General features: G+C 40.7%; 1 protein-coding gene across 3 annotated transcripts; it reads left to right on the plus strand.

Annotated features, from left to right (window-relative positions):
- The first annotated feature begins 1,273 nt into the window (after positions 1–1,273).
- Positions 1,274–22,136, plus strand: ercc6l2 (excision repair cross-complementation group 6-like 2). Of its 3 annotated transcripts, none has more exons than XM_012870057.3 (20): positions 1,274–1,531; positions 3,297–3,700; positions 3,809–3,925; positions 4,046–4,239; positions 5,537–5,630; positions 5,848–5,915; positions 6,027–6,234; positions 6,336–6,476; positions 7,652–7,768; positions 7,897–8,016; positions 8,091–8,162; positions 9,539–9,684; positions 11,064–11,159; positions 11,348–11,447; positions 13,543–13,695; positions 14,329–14,412; positions 16,187–17,162; positions 17,247–17,401; positions 18,557–18,714; positions 20,647–22,136. In XM_012870057.3, the coding sequence occupies exons 1-20, from the start codon at positions 1,504–1,506 to the stop codon at positions 21,815–21,817; spliced, it is 4,602 nt and encodes a 1,533-aa protein (XP_012725511.2). In that variant the 5' UTR covers positions 1,274–1,503; the 3' UTR covers positions 21,818–22,136. The 3 variants fall into 3 exon arrangements, with proteins under 3 accessions (XP_012725511.2, XP_021175904.2, XP_035999771.1); XM_021320229.2 differs by having other exon boundaries at positions 1,274–1,540; positions 20,651–20,835; XM_036143878.1 differs by lacking the exon at positions 20,647–22,136 and having other exon boundaries at positions 1,274–1,540; positions 17,247–17,390; positions 18,557–18,700.
- The last annotated feature ends 2,273 nt before the right edge of the window (positions 22,137–24,409 follow it).

Genomic DNA, 24,409 nt, shown 5'->3' on the forward strand with positions numbered 1-24,409 from the left:
TATCCTAGCATAGGAAGCTCGCGATATTCCCTCACTGGCGCTAAGGAGCCAAAAGGAAACCCACAATCCTTTGCGTGATTTGACGTATAAACACAGGCCACCTCAGGGAAATGAGTGAAAATGTCCAGAGAGAAGAAAGCGCACACTAGTACTTTTTCGAAAGGCTGTAGGCCTGGATTTGACTTGCATCATCCATTTGCATTTCTGTTGCACAAAGACGTATGAGTTAAAGGATGTCCAAAATTGACACAGCAACCCGAGGCTCCTTTCCTCCCGACAATAGAGTTCTTACTGTTTACCCCATGAAAGGTCAAAGAACAGGAGATAAGAACAGGAACAGGAGCTAGGGGGCTTGGGCCTATAATTAGAACACTCCGGACACAGCCGCAGTTTTATCTGATTGATGTGGAGCAATTTTGGGCCAATTTGTTTCCAACCAAACCTGCTGTAATAATCAGAACATTTTCTCGAGTAGTTAACTGTTCTCAGAAAAACGATATTTTGTATTATTTTATATATATATTTTTAATATTTATTTTATACAAGCTATATAAGTGATTGTATATATTTATGATTTGCTTTGTTTGCAATTAATTATGCTCAGTAGAGATATTTGACAAATCTAGCACATAAAAAAAAAAAAAAAAAATCAACATAGTGAATCAAACAGTGGGTACTTGGAACGGCCCAGCATGGTGCTTTGGTTACGTGACTTATGCAAATAATGTCATAGTATTATTTTATCATTTTATATTAGTAAAAAATTGAACACCGGAAATAGTAGAATCACGCTATTTCTTTTATATATTATCATGTATAAATATTTAAAAATATATATATATATATATATATATATATATATATATATATATATATATATATATATATATATATATATATATATATATATATATATATATATATATATATATATATATATATATTAATGTTGGAGAGCAAGTTCACCCCTGGTAACAAAATATAAAATAGTAGAATTAACAATTAATAGTAGTTTAAAATCATTTGAAAGGAATATACGTATAACTTTACGCAGATAAAAGCAACTATTTGCTTAACAAGGAGGAACAGGATTCGGAGCACTTTCACAAAATCTATACATCAATGGAAAAAAAAAGTTTAGGTATAATTGAGACTGGAAACGAAACATTTTTGGCAATAAATTAGAATTACCCACATTGTTCTTGCCATATATTTTTTTATGTTATTTGAAATGTGTCGAAAGTGCGCTGACGTTTGCAAAAATAAATAAACACTGGAAGCTGCAGTTGAGTGGCTCCTGCTCATGCCTCTTCTGTTGCCTTCTTTAATTTATCATGTAAATCTAAATAAGATGAGAACAAAATAATGGCAGCAGACTCAGATATAAGAAGACCCGTTTAACTGAGTTATCGTTTTTAGTTTAACTGTGACGTTTTTAGGTGCCGGTAATGTTTGCTAAGCTAACAGAGCTAGCTTCTTCGAGAGTAGTTTGGATGTATCCTGATGGCTTCAACTTCAGCTGCTGAGAAAGGTCTACAGGGTATTTATACTCTAATTTGTTTGTTGTTTAATTTTTTTCACGCGACCTTAACGCAGTTTTAAGTTTTTAAAGATTATCTTAAAGCCTATGTGTGAAAACTAATGACACATCGTTACTAAAAACTATAAATAATAAGAGAATACAGACTAAAGTTGGTAATGATTTTTTAATATATATAAAAACTTCTTGTATTTACAGACTCCAAATCTGTAATAAATGTGTGATACTCAGATTTAATTAGTTTCAAAATTATCCTTTTATATTTTAACATACAGAACAAAATTCACAGATTACAAAAATAATTCATGGTTGGATAATCAAGAACAGGGTAGAGATGAGAATATATATTCTTTTAGATATTGAGCTCAAGTGTATAGTATATAGTATAGTTGTCTAAGTCTAAGTCTCTAAGGACCTGAACACTGGGGAGGTAATGCACTCATTTTAATCAGGTGTTCTGGAGCAGGGACATATCTAAAACATGCAAGATCAAGGATGTCTGAGCACCAGGGTTGTGAACCACTGCTCTGCAGATCAAAAAGCAGTGATGATTCCTCTGAGATTAACTTCTAAGTTTACGTTTCATACGTTTTAAACTAAAGCTTCTATAAATAATTTCATATAGAGAAAAAAAAAACAAAGAATAATGACACAACTCGGCTACTGAACTAAAAGCCACCTCCAGTGGACTTAGGACTCTTTGTTGTTTCCCCACATTATCTGTGAGGATCTTTGACATTTCCACATTATCAAGACACATAAATGTGCATCTCGTTTGCCCATATTCTAATTGTGATGTCCATCCATTCATTCATCCATCCATCCATCCATCCATCCATCCATCCATTCATCTGTTTTTCTACCCATCCATTTAACCAACCACTCACTCACTCACTCACTCACTCAACCTCTCATTCATTCAGTGTATATTTGCCGGTTTGTTATTAAAGCCTAATTGCAGTATAAATAATTATTGTACAATTTCAGTAAACCTTTGTACTATCAACAACTCTGGAAATTACTGAAAATGTGCCGGAATCTTGTATTTAAACCCTAATTGATTTCAGTAATTAATTGAAAAAAGGGAAACTTTTTTATATTACATGCAGTAATATACATATTTCAAGCACTGAAATTATTTCTGTCGATTTCGATGATTATGGCTTACAGCTAATGAGAGCCCAAAATTTCTATTTCTCAGAAAACTGAAATTTAGAACATTGAATTAGACCAGGTGTTTGCACCTCTGGACCTCAAGTGCCACTGTCCTGGGACTTTGGATGCATCCCCGTTCCAACACCCCTGAATCAATAGGCTGAATAACCTCCTTGGCATGTCAGTAGGTTTTACAAAGGCCTGAAGATTACCCATTTTGTTTTACCCCTTGCGTGCGTTTCAATTCAAAAATGACATGTAGGGAAAACTGCTAAATTTACAGTTTTCAACCAAACAGCCTTTTACACCCAAAGTCAAATAAGATCATTGCTAAAGAATCTGGCTGTTCACGAAGTGCTGTCTGCAAGAATATTAATGGAAAGTTGAGTGGAAGGAAAAAGTGGGTGCACAAGCAACAGGGATAACCGCCTTGAGAGGATTGTGAAGCAAAATCCATTCCATTTTTTATCATATTTAACAGAAATACACATTTGAAATGAGTCACTGTGTGTAATTTCTCTGAATGAGTTTCGGTTTTTGAATTGAATTGCATCCAAATTTATTATCATGCCTGTGTATATACATTTATTCCCCAATGCAGAGTGGCAGGAAGGTGACTGTTGCCTGGCTCCGAGTTCCCGTGACAGCGTCCTGAGAGAGGCCACCGTACAGAGACTGACCTCCACCACACAGAGCAACGATACGGCATGGGTGATATTCAGGACGGATCCGGGAGAGCAGGAGCAGGAAGCCATATCTGTCACGAAACTTATGAGACCTGGCGTAAAGGAATTTATACAGGAGAAACCTGTGTTCCCTGGCAGCAACCCCGACCCGATCCTCTGCGTCCCTTTAGACCTGAGCTATGAAGACCGGGTCCCTTATACCATCAACAGATACTTAAGGGATTACCAGAGGGAAGGTATCAGGTTCATTTACAACAACTACATCAGCTCGACTGGTTGTATTCTAGGAGATGACATGGGCCTTGGAAAAACTGTGCAGGTACAAAACATAGGCTGCAGAGTTAGAATGTGAAATGATTGAATGAGGATTTGCCGTGTGGCTTTGTCGCTGTTAATCCCATCGTCTCTTTTTTTTTTTTAACTATAGGTTATAGGTTTTCTTGCTGCTGTGCTGCACAAAACCGGGACATGGCAGGACGTAGAGAACAGCAGGCCTCAGTTTCTGCAAACTCAGATGCCCGCCAATCAAAGTAATCCCAGTAAAGTGCGTATTGAAATATAGAACTGTATTGGGTCGTCTCTCAAAACGCATTCAGTCATGTGCCGCGGATTATAGTATTATTTTGTCATCAAGCTGATTAAAGTGTCGTCTGATCCCATCCAGGTGTTTCTGATTGTGGCCCCGCTGTCGGTGCTTTATAACTGGAAGGATGAACTGGACACGTGGGGTTACTTCCAGTGTGTGGTGGTCCACGGGCTGAGGAAGGAGGAGGAGCTTGCTCGCATCAAGAACGGCCGCATCGAGATCGCTCTCACCACCTACGAGACTCTCCGGCTCTGTCTGGATCAGTTTAACAAGTAATGGAAATTACAGTGCTATACCCCTTTTACTGCTAAATGACTGATTTAGATTTAAATGACTGATTTTGATGCTCAAACACACTACATTTGGCCGTTGATAAAGGATGCTGGACGTGCAAAAGTTGGTTAGGTGTTAACCAGCAGCCCTAAATAGCTGGAGCTCCTGCAAAGGTAAAACGGAGATGCTAGAACTGTGTCTTACAAGGACGTAATTTATACACTCAGAAACATAGTAACCTGAAAATAATATTTATTCATATTGTACTGTGCAAAAGTCTTGGGTCATCTTTTTTTTTGCCATTTTTTTTTTTATGTTTTGTCCCCAGGGAGCCAAACTTTCTTGTAAGCTTCAAAGTGGTCCTGAGCCACAGTTCTTTGGGTTTACTAGAGGAATATACAACAAAAAATATATCTATAACCCGTTTTGCCAAGCATTAGCATTAACATCTTCCATCATCATATATCCATCTAGATCGCTGTGAAAACTAAACATAGTTACAGTAGAAAACACATGTTTGTACATAAAACAAACATAGGCTTCATAATATTCCAGTCAAACACAAAACAACTCCTACTGGCTACGGCATCCCGTGAGGTAAAATCAAAAAATCAAAACCACAAGATACAAAACAAACACACCTATACGTAATTTACACAATTTAAATGCTTTGTAACTAGTTTGACACACAAAATAACACTCAACGGTCTATTACACAGTAGATACTATAGATCATCCATTGGGTTCTGTGTCAGGTCTTCGCTTTTTCTTAAGTACTGTGTGTCTGACTAATGTCTGAAAGAAATGCCTTTAAATTAGGTAAAAAGCAACCAAAGACCAAGAAAAAAACTATAATAGATCTAGAAATTGTAATGTTTTATTTGTTTATTTTAAGCGTTCAGCAGTGTGGTCAGTTCCTGTTGTTTTAAAAGTGCTTTATAAATAAAGTTGACTCAACGCAGTCATATTGCCATTCAGAGCCGTTGGCATTTGCGTCAGACAGACAGACATTACCGGCTAAAGATGTCAGGCAGAGTTTTCTCACCTTTAGAGTTGCTGGCATGGAAAAGTGAAAAGGTTGTTCACGATTTTCACAGCATTAAGTAGAGGTAGAGGTTGTATTCCACTTTAGTGTAAGGCAGTGTGTGGGGAAATCAGGCTCAGACAGAGACACAATAAATGAGAGCAATTCTGTGTTTATTTTATTTTTATGTTTTAAGTATCTTTATAAGCTGTAAACATAACTCAAATATATGGTCTACCATAGAAATGTAATATCTATGCCCTCTTCCACAGAATCGACTGGGCGGCAGTGGTTGTTGATGAGGCCCACAAGATAAAAAACCCAAACTCCCAGATCACACAGGCCATGAAGGAGCTGAGATGTAAAGTGAGAGCTGTATTGGTGCCTATTCTGAGAAAAACTTCAAGTATTTCATTTGCAACGGGTCTAGTTTCAGCATAAAAGACTAATGATAATTTGCTGATTTAGAAATATTAGGCAAGGGCCGGCTTATGCTAAATGTTTTCAGACTAAGAGACCACAGCCGTATTTGGCTGTGCGTTTCCAACTAAGCTGGTAATTTCTGCGATTCTTCTGCCATCAGAACAGAATCGGTCTCACTGGGACCATCTTGCAGAACAACCTGGAAGAGCTGTGGTGTGTCATGGATTGGTGGGTTAAAGGGATTTTACCATTATAGTGTGTGGTCATGTAATACAATCTTTTTTTGTTGTTTGGCCACATTTTAATTACTATTATTGTTACACATTTTGTTCTATTTAGGGCCATACCAGGGTGTCTCGGCAGCTTGGGGCATTTCAAGAACCAGTTCTCAGATCCCATCGAACAGGGGCAGAGGCACAGCGCAACCAAGCGCGCCCTGGCCACAGGGAGGAAGACCGTCAGAGCCCTGGTGAGGAAGATTGCTCCTTTTTTCCTGAGGCGGACTAAAGCCCTCATCAAGGAGCAGCTGCCGAAGAAGGACGACAGGGTAAGGGCGGAGGAGACCTTAAAGTTACTCAGACCTCATGAACGCCCGTATCAGTAAATGGTGTTGCGTTAACGGCAGCTCTCTGGTGGGTCTCCTCCCAGGTGGTGTACTGCTCTCTGACGGACTTTCAGCAGACGGTGTATGAGGCGGTGCTGGACACCGAGGATGTGACGCTGCTGCTGAGATCTTCGGAGAAATGCGATTGCCAAAGCGGGCGCACCCGAAGGAGCTGCTGCTATGGAGTTAGTTCTTTTTTTTTTATTTAACCAAACATAAAAGCTTAGAGTAATTATTATCTTTTCCCCCTATTCTTTTAATCGATTGCACGCTGTCTCGTAAGTAAGTAAAATGTTATTTCTAGGGCACCTTTCACACACGTCGACGTCACAAAGAGCTGCACAGGAGCGAAAACGATTTAAAAACACGAAACATGCTTAAGCGAATGGCTGTCTGAATAAAAATGTCTTTAGGTGTTTTTTTTTTTTAAAGAGACTGGGGATTCTGTGCAGCGAAGAAATAGCGGATTAATGAGTCTGCAGGTAAAACAGTTCTTAAACGCAGCTGCTAAACCACCGCCCAGTGTTCAGGCTGCAGGTGAGATGACATAACTGTGACCGCGTGTCACAGGTAGAGGCTGAAGAAATCGTAAAACGGCGTCTTAATCGAACCTGGACGCCAGCTCTGGATCCCCGCCTGCGCTTCCTGCGTCTGGGTTTAGCCAACAGGAAATCAGGAGGATGAGAAGGAGGAGGAAAACTCCCTCTGAAACTTTTGCAGCTGTCACAGCAGTCCATCGACTCTTTGGTTGAAATTAGTGTGCCTTGATCGTAGAGATGGGCAGCAGATAGGCCAACATTATACAAGTCTGTAAAAATAAGAAAATGCTGGTGAAGATTCTCAGTCATCCAGGTCATGGTCAGTCCAAAAAAAGTAAAAAACAAAGCAACTGGACTTGTTTTCCGTAGTTGAAGACGTTTTGCTTTTACAAGGCCTTTGTTAGGCAGCAGTATAAAGCTTGGTACTGCACATTACTCCAGACTTTTTGAATTGTGAAAGCTTCCTGAAGAGGAAGCGAAACGTCTTCAACTACGGAAAACAAGTCCAGTTGCCTTGTTTTTTACTTTTTTTGGAAGTTAAAAATAAGAAATATTAAAAGTATAAAAAAAAAAAAATGCAGATGGTAAAAAACACAGGAGAGGTACTGCAGAAAAGCTGCGTTTACTAATGTTCACTTATCTTGTCTTAGACGTCTATAACATCACAAACTTCCACAGAATTAGACTGCCTTTAAATCAATAATTTGAGTTGATCAATCATTTTAAATTAGGCAAATTTGATTTTAATTAAACCTCAAATATTCATTGTGTGGCTTAAATGAAGTTGTACCCAATTCATTAATGGCATTTATATCTCACAGAGAACCTCTGAGGGTGTTGATGTGAAGAAACTCTACTTCACCTACTTGGCCATACTGCGGAAGGTTGCCAACCACGCAGCACTCCTTAAACCTACTTCAGGCACCAGCAAGAACCAGGTAAACACCTTAAATCAGATTTGTTATTAATATTGATATTGATTACTGCAGCATCTATCTCCCGGACTGATTCCTTGTTTATTTATTTAGTATTTGGTTTCTAAAAAGCATTCATCGATATCTTATAGGAAAGGTATGTGAGCTCGGTTTGCGCAAAGGTTTTCCAGAGGTTCCCCGACTTTGTGCAGAGATGCAAAAATGAAGCCTTTGAAGCTCTGTCAGACCCGATGTACAGTGGGAAAATGAAGGTAGAGCACTAAAGTAAAAAAAAGCGTTGCCATGTTTCCGTGCTGCTGACGAACAAGTTGACATTTTCTTTTAGGTGTTGCAGAAGCTTCTGAAGAACTATCTGCAGAAGAGAGACAAAGTCCTCATCTTTTCTCTGTCAACCAAGGTGAAAACTGTTTTTGAGCGCATGTGTTGATTTATTTGGCCTCACCCAGTTAAACCTAAGACGTTTGTTATCAATACGTCATCATAAATACAGTGTTTTGCAAAAAATATTCACGTTTTGCCACGTTGCAACCACAAACTTTAAGGTATTCTCCATGATAAACTAACACAACGTACAGCATAATTGGGAAATGAAAGCTAAATGATAAATGATTTATATGTATATGTTTTGTTACATATAGAAATCTGAAAAGCCTCAGTATAAATCCAGTATAAACTCAGAGGCGTTTTAGCGTGCATCAGCGAACAAACAGCATCACGAAGACCAAGGAACACAGCAGACAGCTCTGGGAGACGTAGAGAAGTTTGAAGCAGAGTTATGTTATAAAACAATATTGGAATAAAGTTTGTTAGAGTTCTTAAAGACTGAGAGTTTAGACTGGGGCGGTTGACCTTCAAGCGGAACAATGACCCTAAAAACACAGCCGAGCCACAGAGGAAGGGTTTGGACCAAAGCACATTGACGTTGTAGAGTTGCCTCTGTCAAAGTCCAGACCCAAAAAAAAATAGGTCCAGGTTAGCAAATCTGTGAGATGATTTGAAAATTAAGGATTCAAGATGGTCTCCTTCTAATCTGGGCTTTTATAAAGAAGAAAAGGCAACAATCAGATGTGCAAAGATGGTGGAGGCGTAACCAAAAGATTTTCCCCTAGAACACTCCACACTTTTCAAAAAAAAAAAATTTAATTTTTTTTTTTTTTGCTTCCACATCATAATTATGTGTTACTTGTTGTTGGTCACATAAAATTCCTATACAACAGATTGTTTGTGGACATGGAAAAAAAAATATATTTATTTTTTTGTGAACCAAAATGCATCTTTGAGATCTTGTGTTGTTCCACAGCGTTGCATCTGCTGTGGGATCGCAACTGGTGTACAGTAATAAAAAGCCGGAATAATGTTTTTCTCATGACGTGTTAGGGATTTATAGACATACCTTCGGGGCTTCGGCGCCAATTAAATAGTTCTGGATAACTAGACTCGAGCCGACGGCTGCTGTCACCTGAAACCATCTAATAATATTTGTGGCCTCTGTGAGGTCATATTTTTATGACCCGTGTTTTGCTTTTTTGGGGGCGGAAAAAGAGTTCATAAAGGTTACAGTATTGGATTACCCCTATAGTTTATGTATAAATATACAGTCTGACCTCCTCATGCTATCTTTTGAATATTGCTTTACATAAGATTTATTTGTCTAGTGTCTTGGTTTTATCCCATGCAAACTCTTTAGCTTTTTAATGGGTTGCATTCACATGTGAAGTTATTTCTTTTTGTTCTTTTTAATCTTCTTATATTAACCCCTGAATACCCTTTCAGCTCTTGGATATCCTGGAGAGTTACTGCATGGCGGAGGGACTGGACTTTAGTCGATTGGATGGGACCACCAAATCCAGAGAGAGAGTCCAGATCGTGAAAGACTTCAACAGCTCGTCTCACATCAATCTCTGCCTGGTTTCTACCATGTTAGTTGAAATTAGTACAACAACTGATAAGAGTTTCAAAGGTGTTGTGATATAAGTCAAATTTAGTGTTCTTGTTTTATTTCTAACAATAAGTGGTAATTTTGAAGGAAGATCTTTATAAGAAAGCCAACCTGGGTGAGATAGCAAAGTGTGTCTTAGTTTATTATAATGAAGATGTTCAACTTTAAAGTTCCTTTTTCAACTGTGTTCTGGCTTGTAGCTCTCATTAGTTGTTTCGTTTTATGAGAAATATTTAAAAATCCTTAACCAAAAAAAAAAAGAAAGAAAGAAGCAAGCAAAATATATCAGCAGAGTGATGGGTAAAAAACTCTGGTATCAGTGCTTAACACAATGTTCATCCAACCCAAGAAAAAAGACAGCAATAGGATGGTCTCCAGCTTACTTTGAGTTCATAAAAGTTGAAAAAGATTTATGTTGCGATTGATCCACTGAGGAGGAGGAAGTCAGGGGAACTCTTGTCTAGAGTGGAAAAGCTTAGAGACTTAACAAACCGGCACCCTACAGAGGGATTTATAAATGCTCTGTGGGGAGCCTAGTCCTCGTTGTGATTCACAACACGTGCGAATAACCACCTTCGACAAATAATTGTCATTTAAAACAACATTTCTGTCAGCATTCAGTTTGGATGTAATTTCTGCCCTCGTTCTGAGCCAGCATTGTGACCCATTTTTCCTGATCGCTTTAGGTTAGGGAGCCTCAGGGTTTTGTTCACATAATCAGTGCTTGGATTACTAAAACATTGCTCTTAACTGATAAAACTTTATGCTAACAAACAGCAGCTGCTGTGGCATCTGAGCTCTGGTAGTTTGTCCCCCTGCTCGATTAATCAGTCGGAGCCGTGGTATGGACTGTTGTTCACTCATCCCTCAACTTTGGGTTGTCGCTCGCTTTATCTCTGATGTTCCGATTGTTTTTGACGGGTGAGGTGAAACCTGTCCTTCCTTACCTGTTTTACTCTCCCAGGGCTTCCCGCATGTCCTGCAATAGACGGTCTTTGTTGCAAAAGTGCTGTGAACATAATTCCTTTCTGTGTCGCCAGCAAGCGGACACATTCTTACACGTATAAAAGGTCCTTTAATCTGTTATAAGTGTACGGACATTGAGAATTGTTCGCTTCAGCACATACATTGATATCTTGTCTTCGTAAGTGCGCTGTCAATATAGGTAGAAGCTTTTTTTAGGGCATGTCAGGCTCTCAGAAAAGTGGGTTTTAACTTTGCTTATCTGCTTAAAAACAAAATTGGAAACACTAAGTGTGATGTATCTAGTTTCAGACCTTTAAGATTGTTATTATTTTCTTTTTAGGTTTTCTTGACCTAAAATAAATTTGCTCTCTCTCCTGATATTTCTTCCTTTAGGGCGGGTGGTCTCGGTCTGAACTTTGTAGGCGCTAACGTTGTTGTGCTGTTTGACCCCACCTGGAACCCAGCCAATGATCTCCAGGCCATTGACAGGTAGGTTCCGTCTAGGATTAACGCTTAAATATTATATCCTATTACAGGTTTTGCTTTCCTGACCTAGCAGACAATATCCTTTATAAGCATTTGTTTTATTCAGAATCTAAAAGCAAGTTATATATTATTATTTTTTTTAGAATCATTGCACCATATTTGATGCTACTGATGCGTGTTTGTCTCTGCAGGGCGTATCGTATCGGCCAGTGCAGAGATGTTACTGTTCTCAGGTTAATCTCCCTTGGGACTGTAGAGGAGGTTATCTACCTGAGACAAGTATACAAACAGGTACCAAAGAGTTGTAATGTGTTTTTTAAGCAATCAACCTCTGAAAGAGCTGAGATCTTGGGTAAATAGTGTATACAAACAGAATGCAATGTTTTCTTAAATGACTGAAGTTTAAAAATAGATTTTTTTTACGTTACATGGATATCCACTGTATCTATCTGATATTTAGTATTTTATATTGTTTAAAAAGGTAAATTTTCAAATACAATTTAAAAGAGTTGAAGGGTCTAAACACTGGTGATGTTCAAAGTTGTTAAACATTTTTGGATGTCTAAGAAAATGTGTTTTTATGTTGAAACTTTAAAGGGGACATATCATGCTTTTCAGTTCTTCCTTTTCACATTGAAATTGCTCAGTTGTGGTCTATCTAAAGTGGAACTGCAATGCTTTGCTCTGAATCGCTCATTAATTTACCGCCACGTTTCCCCTTCTGCTCCTGCTCTGAGGCGTGTCTGAGAGCAATCCGTTTTGGTGCTGTGTCTTTAAATCTTAAGGATGCACTTCATGCTGTGCCGCCTCCAGGTCACAGAGCATTCCACTCCACCACATTCAACCATTTTTGTAGCATCCTGGGGGACGGTTTCTTGAACATTGAAACATTTCGACTTATCCACTTGTTGCTTTGTATGGCAGACACAAAATTGCTTAGAGCACGCCTATTGGATCAAAATGTTCTCTTACTAACAGCATTATAAAGTTATGAGTTACCTCTTCACTTGACATGTTCCTCTGAAAGGTGATGCTGTTCTGCCGTGTTTTTATCCTTTGCAAATAGGCTCATACGAGGCGATGGGTGAGAAGGGGAAATGTATGCCGAGTGCTGGAGCGGATATAGATTAGATTTGATGATTAGATTCAACTTTATCGTCATTACACAGGTACAGGTACCAGGCAACGAAATGCAGTTTAGGTCTAACCAGAAGTGCAATAGTAGGTGGATATTACTGTGAATAGAGTTTTAAAGATATGTACAATAGCATAATATAAAGATGATTATTATAACAGAGTTTGCATGTACTATGAATATATGTACAGGTGGCTGTTACTATAGGCAGAATTGTGAGCATGATATACAGGTAGCTATTACTATAAAATGAATAATTAGAGTTTGGACAGCAGCTATTTTAAATTAAAGTGCAGTGGAAGGTACTGTAATTGCATATTACAGTTAAAGTACGGTATTGCAAATGTATATGTAAACAATTGTGAATAAACAGTCACTAGTGCAAATCAATATTCAGTCGAGGTGAGTAGTGCAAGATGCATGTAAACAGTTGTTACAATAGTAACAGTAAGGAGTGCAGGTGAACATTACAGTCTTGTAAATAACAGAATAACAAAAAGACAGGCGCTGCTTAATACACGTCTTGTTTTGGTCAGCAGACAGTTTTCAAGCTCCACTTAGTGGTAAAAAATCGCTTATTGCTCCTTTAAGTAATGATTAAAAATAATATGCGTTTGTTTTATGTGTGATTTGACTTAAAAAGAGCACAGTGGTGAGGCTGAATCTGTAAAAAAAGCAACGACAAAAAAAATCCCCAAAAAACAGGAAGGACTTCAGCAATCTGTGTGAACAGCAACACTTTAAGAGTACTAACCAATTTAGAGAGGGTGTAACTTGGGCTTTGCTCACAGCTTGGTTTGCTACCTTTCAGTATATAGCAAGTACTGTGGAAAAAGTCAGATCTTGTCAGACTCTTTTGGTCAAACATGCTTCTTGATCAGATTTAAAACGTGATGTGAATGCAACTCATCTAGGTTTCAAAACTGGTTTTAGAGTGGGATGGATTTGCTAATTATTGTTGCTGGGTTGATTTCAGTTAGATAAAATTTTCTTTGAATTCACTTTACAAAAGGATATTATTGTGATTTCAACTACATTCAGATGCCGGCTGCTTGTATTTTAATTTTACCAGTATTTATTCATCTATTTACTAAATAATACTAAGATATCATAATTTTGGTATCTTTTTAAGCCCGTCTTTACAGCATGATGTCAAATGCACATTAGTTTCTCTTTTTTCAACATTTAATATCCGTATGGCACTGTATGATTTTTTTTTTTTTTTTTTTTGTGTTTTTTCCCTCCAAACAGCAACTGCAGTGTTCCGTAGTTGGTAAAGAGAGCGCCCGGCGGTATTTTGAGGCAGTGCAGGGAAATTGCGTCTATAAAGGCGAACTGTTTGGGCTCAAAAATCTCTTCAGGCTGCAGACAGAAGGAACGTGTCTCACCCGCAGGATTTTAGAGGTAAAGCAGTCGACATGTCTTTTACTGTTTGAACGTTGGTGAGGTTGGTTTCTGGGGGTGGTTGCACCAGCCGTATAGTCACACTGTGTGTGTTTGTATGAATTTAGCCTTTGTTTTCGTTTTGGTCTTCCTTAGCTTGAAATGCACCAAACTTTCTTGGATATCTATAAAGTGCTGTACACAAACATTTCTTTCCAAAGGTCTGTCTGTGCTGGTTATCTTGGTAAATTATATTTTTATGCAGCTAGTGTTAATCCCAAATCTAGATTTAGGAGAAGAAACACCGAATACGAAGCAGTTTCAACTACACCAACTACACCGTGCTTTTTTTGGGGAAATAATGCCGCTTTAATAATTGTGAGGAGAGGATTCCTTAGTAAAGTGTGGTGACACTACTGCTTCATCTCTTGGGTCATAAAGTTTCTCAAACCAAGAACAGGCTTTTAAAACTGGTTCTAAGGATTAAAAGTGGAGGACTAAATTTTTTGGTCTGGATTACAGTTTAAGTTTGGCTCATTTAAAGCAAAAATAAAGTAGTAGTAGCTTAAGATTTTGTCACAAACACGGTCTGTAAATTAAAAGCCTCCTTGTTCACTTGGGATTTGCCTGGTGATGCATGTGTCATCCTGTCAGCGAGAGGGACGAGTGGAGGCCGGTGTCATAACAACGCGAATGCACAAAGAAGACGAGGAAGAGAACGAGACCAGCAGAAAAGAGGTGAGTAACTGTGTCATTCCCAGGCCTGTTCATCTTTTTCCTGTTTTCTTTCCCTGAAGGCCCACTCGCCCCCCTATTCCCATGTGAAAAAGGACATTCTTCAAACGGGAACATTCATCTACCAATCAAACCAAACCACAGTTTCTATCACAGCTGTAAAAAAAATACATAAATAAAAGAAATGCATCTAAGGGCTAGAGAGTACCTAAAGGTTCTGGAAAGGTTTGCAAATGGAGCGATATAGTTTCTTGTCTGGATAAGTATGGAAAAAAAGAAACTAAAATGTGGAAAAATGTTTGTATTTTCCATGCCTTATTCCCTATCATTTTAAATGTGGCCTCCGTGGATTCTTCCTTTTATCCAGTTGTGTATCCATCCATCCATCCATCCATCCATCCATCCATCCATCCATCCATCCATCCATCCATCCATCCATCCATCCATCCATCCATCCATCTAGCTTCCCATCTCGACCACCCTAAAGATATTTGCCATAAATTTATGGTGAACTTTTGTACCTAAAAAGTACCAAAACATCCAGGAAACTTGACTCTGGATTAGTGTGAAAATCTGGACCTTAGGAACATGGAGGAACCCTCTACTGCAGTCGTGTCCAATGTTTTTGCCACGAGTGCCCAAAGTTGAGCGAACCAAATTTCTTGTTCTTTTCTTTATTTTGTCTGTTCAATTATAAGACTTTATTAAACAATTGATTTTTATTGAAAATTGATCTTTAAATCTTTGTAGATCCAAAACACAAAGAGTGTCATTCATGATTGCATCATTATAAGACAGTTTGAGGTTGATTTCTCTGTTGCATTGTAGGGTAGCTCAGCAACAATAATGGGATATGTGGGGGGGGGTAAACATCTGGTACATCTGGTAAAAGATGTTTGTGCTTATATTTAAATTTTTTGGTTGGCTCTAACATTTGTTTTTATATATAATTTATTTGTCTGAAAATGTTGCACTAAGTAATATTAAAGTGTTCATCTACCGGTGCTTGGAAGCCATATTTGCTTCTTTCCAGAATTGTTTAGGGCTGCCGAAATTTATTCAAAGGGCTGCAAATGGCCACCGGGCTGCACTTTGGACACCTCTGCTGTACGGCGTTCTTTAAGGCTCACAGAATCTGTGCTCCGATGGTGAAGGGGTAGTGAGCACGACGCATGTAAAGAGGCCTTAGTCCTCGACGCAGCTGATCCGGGTTTGATTCCGGCCTGAGGTCCTTTCCCGCATTTCTTCCCCCCTCTCTCAAGCCCTCTTTCCAGTCAGCCTACTTTGTAAAAATGAGCCACTAGTGCTACAAAAAAAACTATATTTTAAAAAAAAAGCTCTCAGGATGGATTTATTTAGTACTCTAGTGAGTGAAGTACCGTAGGGTGGCTTGGGCTCTCACGACTTACCAATCAACTCTTTGACTTCTTGTCACTGAAGTCTCAAATGTTTCTGATTGTGTTTGAAGCGGCTGGATTTAATCAGTCCTTTTGACCTCATCGTGCCGTTTCTTTACATGCCTCTTGTGTCGTTTTCTTCCCCCTGCGTCATCGTGTGGGGCTCGTGTCACATTGATGTTTACTTTGATTTGTTATTGGAAAACATCTGTTGTAAATTCACTTGGTAAATCTCACTGGGGCTGGTTCATTTCAAGATGACGCAAAATGAAGAGATTTTACACTTTGGTCACATTTTGTATTGCTAAATATTAATGAATTGCTTTAAATTGACATTTTCCCGTATGTGCTTTTCTTAAACTGAATTTTTACCGTTTCAGGAACGTGGAGATTTGCCGACGGAGGGCAAACTACCAAAAGACGGAGCGCCCGAGGAGAACATTTATGTCTCGAAAATCCCAAAGGACGTGCTAGATTTCAGCAGCGGGAGTGAGAGCGATGAGGAGCTGCAGGGGCTAAAGAGAAAGGCTTCAAACTCGAGCGCAGGCCACGGCAACAGGAGCGGGAAAGCCGCTCCTGGACCCGTTCAGATGAGTCTCCTCCAGCACGGCTTCTCCAGACTCCTTGAACGAGTGAAGGACAGACGAGAGCTGAGGGAAGGGGACTGCAGTTCCTCTGCCGAAGGTAGTCCCTTTGAGGAGGATGCAGGAGATCAAAAGATAGAGGAAGGCTCCGCAGACATCTGCACAACTTCCTGTAAAGGAAACGGTGCTGCTTGCCTCCCAGAATCTGAAACGAAAGCAGAGGACAAATCCGTCGGCTCAGACAGAAAAGACAGAGACGATGGAAACAACATTATGTCGTTAAAAGGGGGAGATTACGCTGTGAGACGGCGACAGGGCCTGAAAGGTCGGATGAACAAACAAATCGCCGTGGATGACGAGAGCGACGGAGATTTCTCACCGGAAAACAAGAGGGCTAAAAAACTCAAAACTCCAGTTGCCAAAGTGGACCTCTTTGAGACGTGCTCAGAAGAATCTGAGGATTTAGACCTAGAGGCAGAAGCAGGTCCCAAAAGTCGCGCTTCAAACTTGTGCGACAAAGAAGGAAATGGAGGCAGAGGAAAGCCGGGCCACAACAGGAGAAGGCAAAGTGCCAATGCAAGGGATAAGGCAAGAGCCAAGCACACCGAACAGATAGAAGCTTTTACGTCTTCAGAGGACGAACACACGGCTCCTGAAACCGACGCAACGGAGAGGCGAGCAGGAAGGCCGGGCGCTGTTTCATTTACAAGTCTGAGAAGTCCAACAACTCCAGCGTCTGAGAAAAAGAAGCAAACCATTGACAGTGTGCTCGGTTAGAGTGGTTTTTCTTTAACTGTAAGTATGAATGATGAGTGTTCATAATTCTGATATTAATCCTCTCCATTTTTGTGTGCAGGGGGTGTGCAGGAGGTGGCGTATATGCACTCTAACCAGCGGGTGGTGGGTGGAAGCAAAGCGGAAGAGCTCATCAGCAGAGCTGCTGTCCGGGACGTGTTCGAACGCAAAATGTACTCGCAGCTTCCGGCCAACAACCTGCTAGGTACGCAGGAGGTAGGTAGAAATGGACCCCAGGTCCAGAGACCTTTCAGACACAAAGTTAAGACTGTTTGTCTGCCACGACTGGATTTCTGATGGCAACCCTCATCGGCCATTTTTACACGTCGACAAGCATTCTGTTTTTACGGAAAAACGTGGGAAATCATGTGAGAACGTCAACTTTTACAACCTAAACAAAGACATGACCATGCAGCTATGTCAGTCTCTTCATCTGTCAGGTTTTGGGGGAATGACCTGAAGAAATGGACTTTAGTTGCATGTCCAATATTATCTGCCTTGTCAACTCAAATGCTACAGACAAGGATAGATCGAAAAAATTTAGTTTGATTCTGGATTGCGAACAGCTCATTATTTGTGAATTGGACGACTTTCTGTTGTTGGTCGATATTGCTTTACAATCAGACGTGTCCCCATCTTCACCTTGATTCCCCAATGTTGGGATTGAATGGAAAATAACTAATTGATTGTAGGTGTAATCTATCTAGCTATTATAGGTTAATTTGTCCCTTTTTCCTCAGTTGAAATGCAAAGTTTTGTTTATCCTTTTGTTTGAAGAGTGCAACTAAAGTTAAAACCCTTTTTTTTCAGTAAAAAATAAAAATATTTTAATTCTGTCCAGCTTATTTGTTTAATACAGCAAATTTCATCTCGCATCACTTTGCAAAATAAAAACATCCAATTTACAGTCATATTCAATAAATTGGAATATTATTGATTCATTTCAGTCACTCGATTCACTAAGGGAAGCACGTTATGTAGATTAACACAGACTGATCATGTTTCAAAGCCTTTATTTCTGTTAATCATGATTTCATTAGCCTTCAGATAACAAATCATAATCTAAGATTAGATTATCGCATCAGACCAATAAAATAAAGCAAGGTTTTTCATCCAGAAATGGGGGTTTAATGAAAAGTATGTTTAATACAGGCTTAACTGTTGTTTCTTCAAAAGTATACAGTCCATCCAGTCATATAGGCACACTCATAGTCTGTTATGTGTATTCATGTCTAGTAATTAAATAATTAGTTTGTTTTTTTATGCAAAATTGGTAAAAGGTTCTCCAGCAGAACGCGGCTCTGTGACAGACAGAGCAGAACACACAGAATAAAAAACGCCATTAAACGAGTCTCTGTTTGACGGTTCCAGAGCCTCCCAGCGAGTTCACCAGACAGCCAGCCTAACCTCGGCGCCGGTCTGCTGCAGAGGCCCAAAGTGGATCATCCAGTGACCTTCTCGAGCAAGAGCGTCCACCACATCGACAGTACCGTAGTCATTGTTGGAAATACTCCCGCAGCCATATGCAGGTATTTAAAACGCAGTTGCAGTTATCATACAGGGAAAAAAAAGGACGAAGTAATGAAGACAAGCAAGAAGGATGTGTGGATAAAAGAAGATTTATGAAATAATATCAGCCATAAATGACGGTTGCAATCATTTCAAAGGGAGATGAAAAGAATGAGAGCAAAAACAGAAACAAGTCTAGAGAAGAGGTGTGAAGAAGCAGAATAATGAGGAGGAAATTAAAAGGAGAGGAGTTCCTGGCAGGGAAGGGAAGAGGGCCAAAAACCCACCATAGAAACTCTGTTGAATGGCCCCACCTGGACCATAATAACTGTGTGTATATATACAGAAAAAAGGCCACCTCTGAGGTTTCCCCTCTTCTTCTTTCCCAGCGTCATGCCAAAGATTACCCAGCTATGATCAGGCCCAACACTGAAGGAGTTTCCCCCCTTCGCAACCGCAGCCCTCCTGAGACTGACCAAAAAATGATCGCCTTCGGTCTTCCAAACCCGCACATTCTAGCAAGCATTTATGCACACACACCCACGCCCACGCGGCCCCGCTCCGCTGCATCGCTTCCCCTCCCAAGCCCTCGTATACAGACACACAGACACCTTTATGGCTCCAGCCTCCCTCCCCAAGGGCGTCAAGGCTGTGTCTCTGCCCAGATGCTCACCAGGGAGCGAAAACACACACACACACTGCCTTGCGTTGATATCGCCTCAATTAACCTTGCAGTTTAATGATTTGAATCCATATGCACCTTGGGTTTTACTGCCTTTTGCTTTTATTTATTGTATTTCCCAATGAGAAGCCACAAATGCGTATAAGCCTGAGACCGGTCACTATAAAGGAGTTCCGTCCCAGAGTCCGGTTAGAGCAGCAAGTTTTTTTTAACGACTGCCCAGGAGCTCGGTAAAAGCAGCTATAAGCCCAATGCTGTCTGGATATTAGCCTGAATCTTAGCAGTACTTTTGATCTTAGGTTCGACCTTGCAGACCTGCAGACTATATGAGGGATAGGTATGACGACTAACCTGACCCTAGCCAGATGAATTTCGCTCCGCCTAGCTCCATTCATCCGTCTGGGACAGATTCATAGGAATGGCGTTTCAGAAGGCTGGGCCTTATCAAAAATCCTTGCATATGATTGGATAAGCCACTTGTCTGTCATCTTTATCGACGTGCTCTTTCAACCACTCACAACAAAGCTAACCCGTGACGCTGATGATAGTGACGCAGGAAAAAAAAATAAAATAAAAATAATGTGTTTGTGGCTCTAGTGGCACGCGTTTTATTGACAGTGAGCTGACAGGAAGAGGAGGGAAGACAGGCGGCAAAGCGCCACGGGTCGGAGTCGATCCCGGGCCGACCGTGTCGAGGACTAAAGGCCTCCTAACATGGTTTGCGCTAACCGCTAACCGACACGCCCCGGAAAACAAAACTTGCCAAATCCGGTCGGGAGAAGGGTGAAAACATGGTTTCCACCAACAAAAGCCTTCAGAGCCGTTCTCTGATGTTCTTTTAATGAAACAATATCAGGTAGATTGGACAACACGGAAGAAATAGCAGCATCAATGTTAACGCTTGCTTCCTCGATGCAAGCCGCCATTGCTGTCTGAATCAAAACAGTCTCACGTCACGGTCGCTTCTCCACTACGTCACATCTATGAAACTCCAGGCCTGCGTCCTGATTGGCTGGACAATAAAATTGGTTGAAGAAATCACTCTCTATGGGAGAGGTCCCAGATGGATGTGATTGAAGCTAGGCGGAGCTAAGCGGGGCGAAATCCCTCAGGCTAGGGTCAGGTTATATAACGACTGCAAAAAACCTGAAATATGGGGTGTGCAGATGTCTTCGGTCAGTATTTGACTGCAACTACAGCTGCACATTGGCTTAAACAAAATTGGCTTAAACATTTCCATCTTTGTCTCCATTTTTTTTTTTTTGTAAAGGCAGCAGCTGGAGGACATGGCCCAACATTTCAAGTTTGCTTCAGTCCACCAGTTTGCCACCGAGGTCCTGAGAGGAAAGTCGTCTCAAAGACTCGGCTGGCTCCGTCAGTTCTACGCGTCGCTGAACCGCTCTGATGTGGCTGAGACGGTCAGAGAAAAGTTCCCCGACCCCGCGGGGCAGCCCTCCTCCCCTGCAACGGCTACCTCCCTATCAGCCACAAAAACGTCTGACAAAACCCAAGGAATGAAATCTTCAAGAGCCAGAGGAACAAGGAAACGCAGTCAGCCTCGAAGAACTAACCCCAAATCCCCACAAAGAAATGCTTCGCCGCCACAGATTGGATCTGGCATCCTAAAAAACGATGTTCTTGAACCAGCAAAAAAGCCGAACATGCAGGAGAAGAATCTGGCAGGTCGTCTACGGGATGTTCAAAGGTTCGTGTCGGAGGAGCAGGAAGAGGCGGTCTGCAGAGCCGGCGGACATTCGGGGAAACAGACGAGTAGTGTTTCTACTTCTGGAGCCTGCAGAGCTGGTGGTGGTCTTGCGTCGGATCGGGCCAGCAGCCTTGGTCTGGGGTCCGGGGAGGCTGCCGCTGGTTTGCTGAACCACACAGACAGAGACGGCCCTTCTTCGTCTGACCTCAGGCGTTGCAGCTCCGCCACGGTATCCAAACCCACAGCTCAAGATGGGGAACAAGAGCAGAGATCCTCGCCGAAGACGACTGAAGCGCTGCGAGACGGCTCCGGGCCTCCTCCTCCTACCGCGTGCAACAGCTCCTTCCTCAAAGATCTTATAGGAGACGTGTCGATTCTTGATGATTTGCTTAAACCTAAAGGCAAGAACGTGCGACAGAAAAACACCCCAGAAACACTTCCTGTACCTTCGGTGACGCTAAACCAGACCCTCCTCGCGTCTTCCTCACAAAATCTACCTTCTGCTTCCACCTCGACAACACAAACCCCCGCGCTGGTGCAGACGTCAAAGAGCGCCCGCAAAGACATCTGGGACATCCTGAGCGAGGGCAACGAGGAGCGCATCAACAGGTTGACGGACCCGGAGGAGGTCCAGAAAGTCTGCATCAACGCCGGCTTTGCAGCCAGAGGGTTTTCTGGACCGAAGGAGAGCAGAAATCTCTGGAAAACGAATGACAGATTTCTGTGGAAGAAATGAGACGTTAAAGCCTTTTAGTATGACTTTTCATTTTTATTGTTTTTAGCAGGTGTCAACTGGCAATGTTGATCGTTGCCCAAATAAGCAGGGTTTTTTTTTTACGACTCTGATTCAGAATGTGTGCATATTTCGTAGCGTTGACCACACAATTTGTTTCTGGATCCAGGGTGGTTGCATCTGATTGGTGGGGTGCGTCATAAAAAATATTTTAACTGGGTTTGGTTTGCATGCACTAATACTGAGACTGTATCCATAAGGATTTTGCTGTTGCAAAGCTGGACTTTAGTGTTTTATAAAATAAAACTAAATGTGAACCAGTTTCCTGGATTTTTTTGTTTGTTGTCTGGTCCAAAAGCTGGTTCAAATGTCAGGCTTACCTTCCCAGGACGCTCTGCAGAGGAACTGGTTATGAACCATTCATTTGATTCATGACAATGACCCTTGACGGTTGACGCTGATCACCACTGTGCATCGATGTGATGGGGGTGGGGTCTTTATCGAGCCAAAATATTTTCAAACAGCCCAATTTGTCTTTCTTGCAAGCACAGAAAAGCATAGGGGGCTTCTTTCAGCCAGCTTAGCAGCATCTACAGATGAGGTAGAACCGATAATAGAGCTGGACGATTTTGCCAAAAATCGAAATTGCAATATATTTCAAACATAATTGCGATTTTTTTTTTTTTTTTTTTTTTTTTTTTTTTTTTTTTTTTTTTTACTTTTCTCTGAATTAACAGCAAGCAACAAAAATGGCCTGTAGATAAAGATGTTTGTAAACAAGGACTATTTAAAACAAGAAATGTAACTTTTTATTAATCAGAATATTGTTATTCAAGAGAATAATTTGTTGAGTTGGACATCAATCCTTTGAGCAGTACTTAATGCTATTCTGTTTGAGCAGTACTTAATGCTATTCATGAAAGTTTCTGGTAAAAAGTAAGATTGTTTAAACTCTAAAAGAAATACTAAAATTAGATGATCTCACTGCTGCAACCCTCGTCCCTTCCATGTGGAGCAAACCCACTTTAAACATATTACCGACGCCTAAAGGACGCATCTTATGCGGTAATTGTTATATAGCCAAAAATAGCAGACCAAGTCCTTGCATGTGTGCGGCCCTCAGTCGTTTCAGACTGCCCTGATTCCTGCCCAAATATCTGTTATTTGTCAGTCTCACTCCACCCCTCGCAGCCCTCCTCTCCATAATGAAAGTATACTTCTAGTGTGCTGCGGACGGCCCGATTCCCCTGCAGTCCTCTGCTCTGTAATCCAAGTTGTCAGCGGTGCCTCAAAAAGGCCCCTAAAGTGTGGCAGCTTCTGTTCTGTTGACGAAATAACATTAAGCAGTTAAAGTTAGAAGTTAGAAAGGATCCTGTTCACTCTCCGTGTGAATTTTTTATTTATTTTTTTTACTTTAGTCAACTAGTTCAAACTCCTGCTTGAAGCACTCCAGTAACGCCAAAAGCAAAAAGCGGCCAATTTGTGCGCTTTCGTGAGCGATCCGTCACCCTGGGCTGTGTTTGACCCCTTTCAGCTGTGGTGCTGAGGCGAACAGATGCCCCCCCCCCCACAAAAAAACTGGGTTTAGCAGAAATGATGTGAAAGTGCTGATAGTCATCGGTAAACAAGAGAAAAGGCTGCGTGTCTCAACGGGTTGTGCAGGTTGTTAAAAGGTGCGTGCGCGCTACTGGGTGGTAGATCATGCCGAGGCTGCACCACGCCGTGCGCTGGAGGAAAGAAACAAAAACACTTTTTTTCTTTTCCAGAGTCCCACACCGCTTCCTCTTGTTTGTTTGCTTCTCGCTTTGGTTCATCTCAGGATTTGTAGATCTTTGAGGGTTTTTTTTGTTTTTTTTTTGTAAGTCGCAGCCTGGTTCAACTGCAGTATATTTTTTTCTGATAACTTTATCAGATTGCTGTCGGCAGTTTATGCCATAAGCAAGCAACGCTTCTGGTGTATCTGATCGTTAAAGCCATCTGTAGGATCTGAACTAAGATGTTTTGCCATGGAGCGTCTAGAGTTTTGTGTTTTTTTTTTTTTTCCCCATTGCAAGGATACTGTTAATACGGCCCCCCCAAAAAAAGGTTTTCCCACACGCAGAGCCTCTGTTTTTTGTTTAGAGAATGGAGAGAAACCTCTTCATAATGTTTCTGTCTGAAGGCTTTCTGCCCGGTATTTTGTTGCATGACGGAACATTAAATGGAGGTTAATTCTCGATTTTACAGGTAAAGGAGAGTTTCTGTGCATCGATCCTTCTTGACCCGGGTCGTCAGTCATCTTTGGTTCAGGTTTCAAACATTTGCTGCCCAACCAATAAGACCTGATCTTTGATTAAGGATTCATTTGTTTTTTTTAAATCCCAAGAGTATATATTTGTAATACTATCAAAGATACACAAGACAATCAATCTTCAGGTTATAACTTAGTAAATGTGCTGAAACAGTTTTTTTTCCCCTATCTATGTATTTATGTGTTTGTGGGGGACTTTAAGGTCACTTCTTGTCTTTTGTAAGACCTTTCCAAGACCCCCGCCAATAAAAGATAAATAGTTATCAGGTGTTTCTGGGAGGGAAGTTTAAATGCACTCATCATAG

The sequence above is a fragment of the Fundulus heteroclitus genome, chromosome 12 (assembly GCF_011125445.2).
Source record: "Fundulus heteroclitus isolate FHET01 chromosome 12, MU-UCD_Fhet_4.1, whole genome shotgun sequence".
NCBI classification, from domain to species: domain Eukaryota; kingdom Metazoa; phylum Chordata; class Actinopteri; order Cyprinodontiformes; family Fundulidae; genus Fundulus; species Fundulus heteroclitus.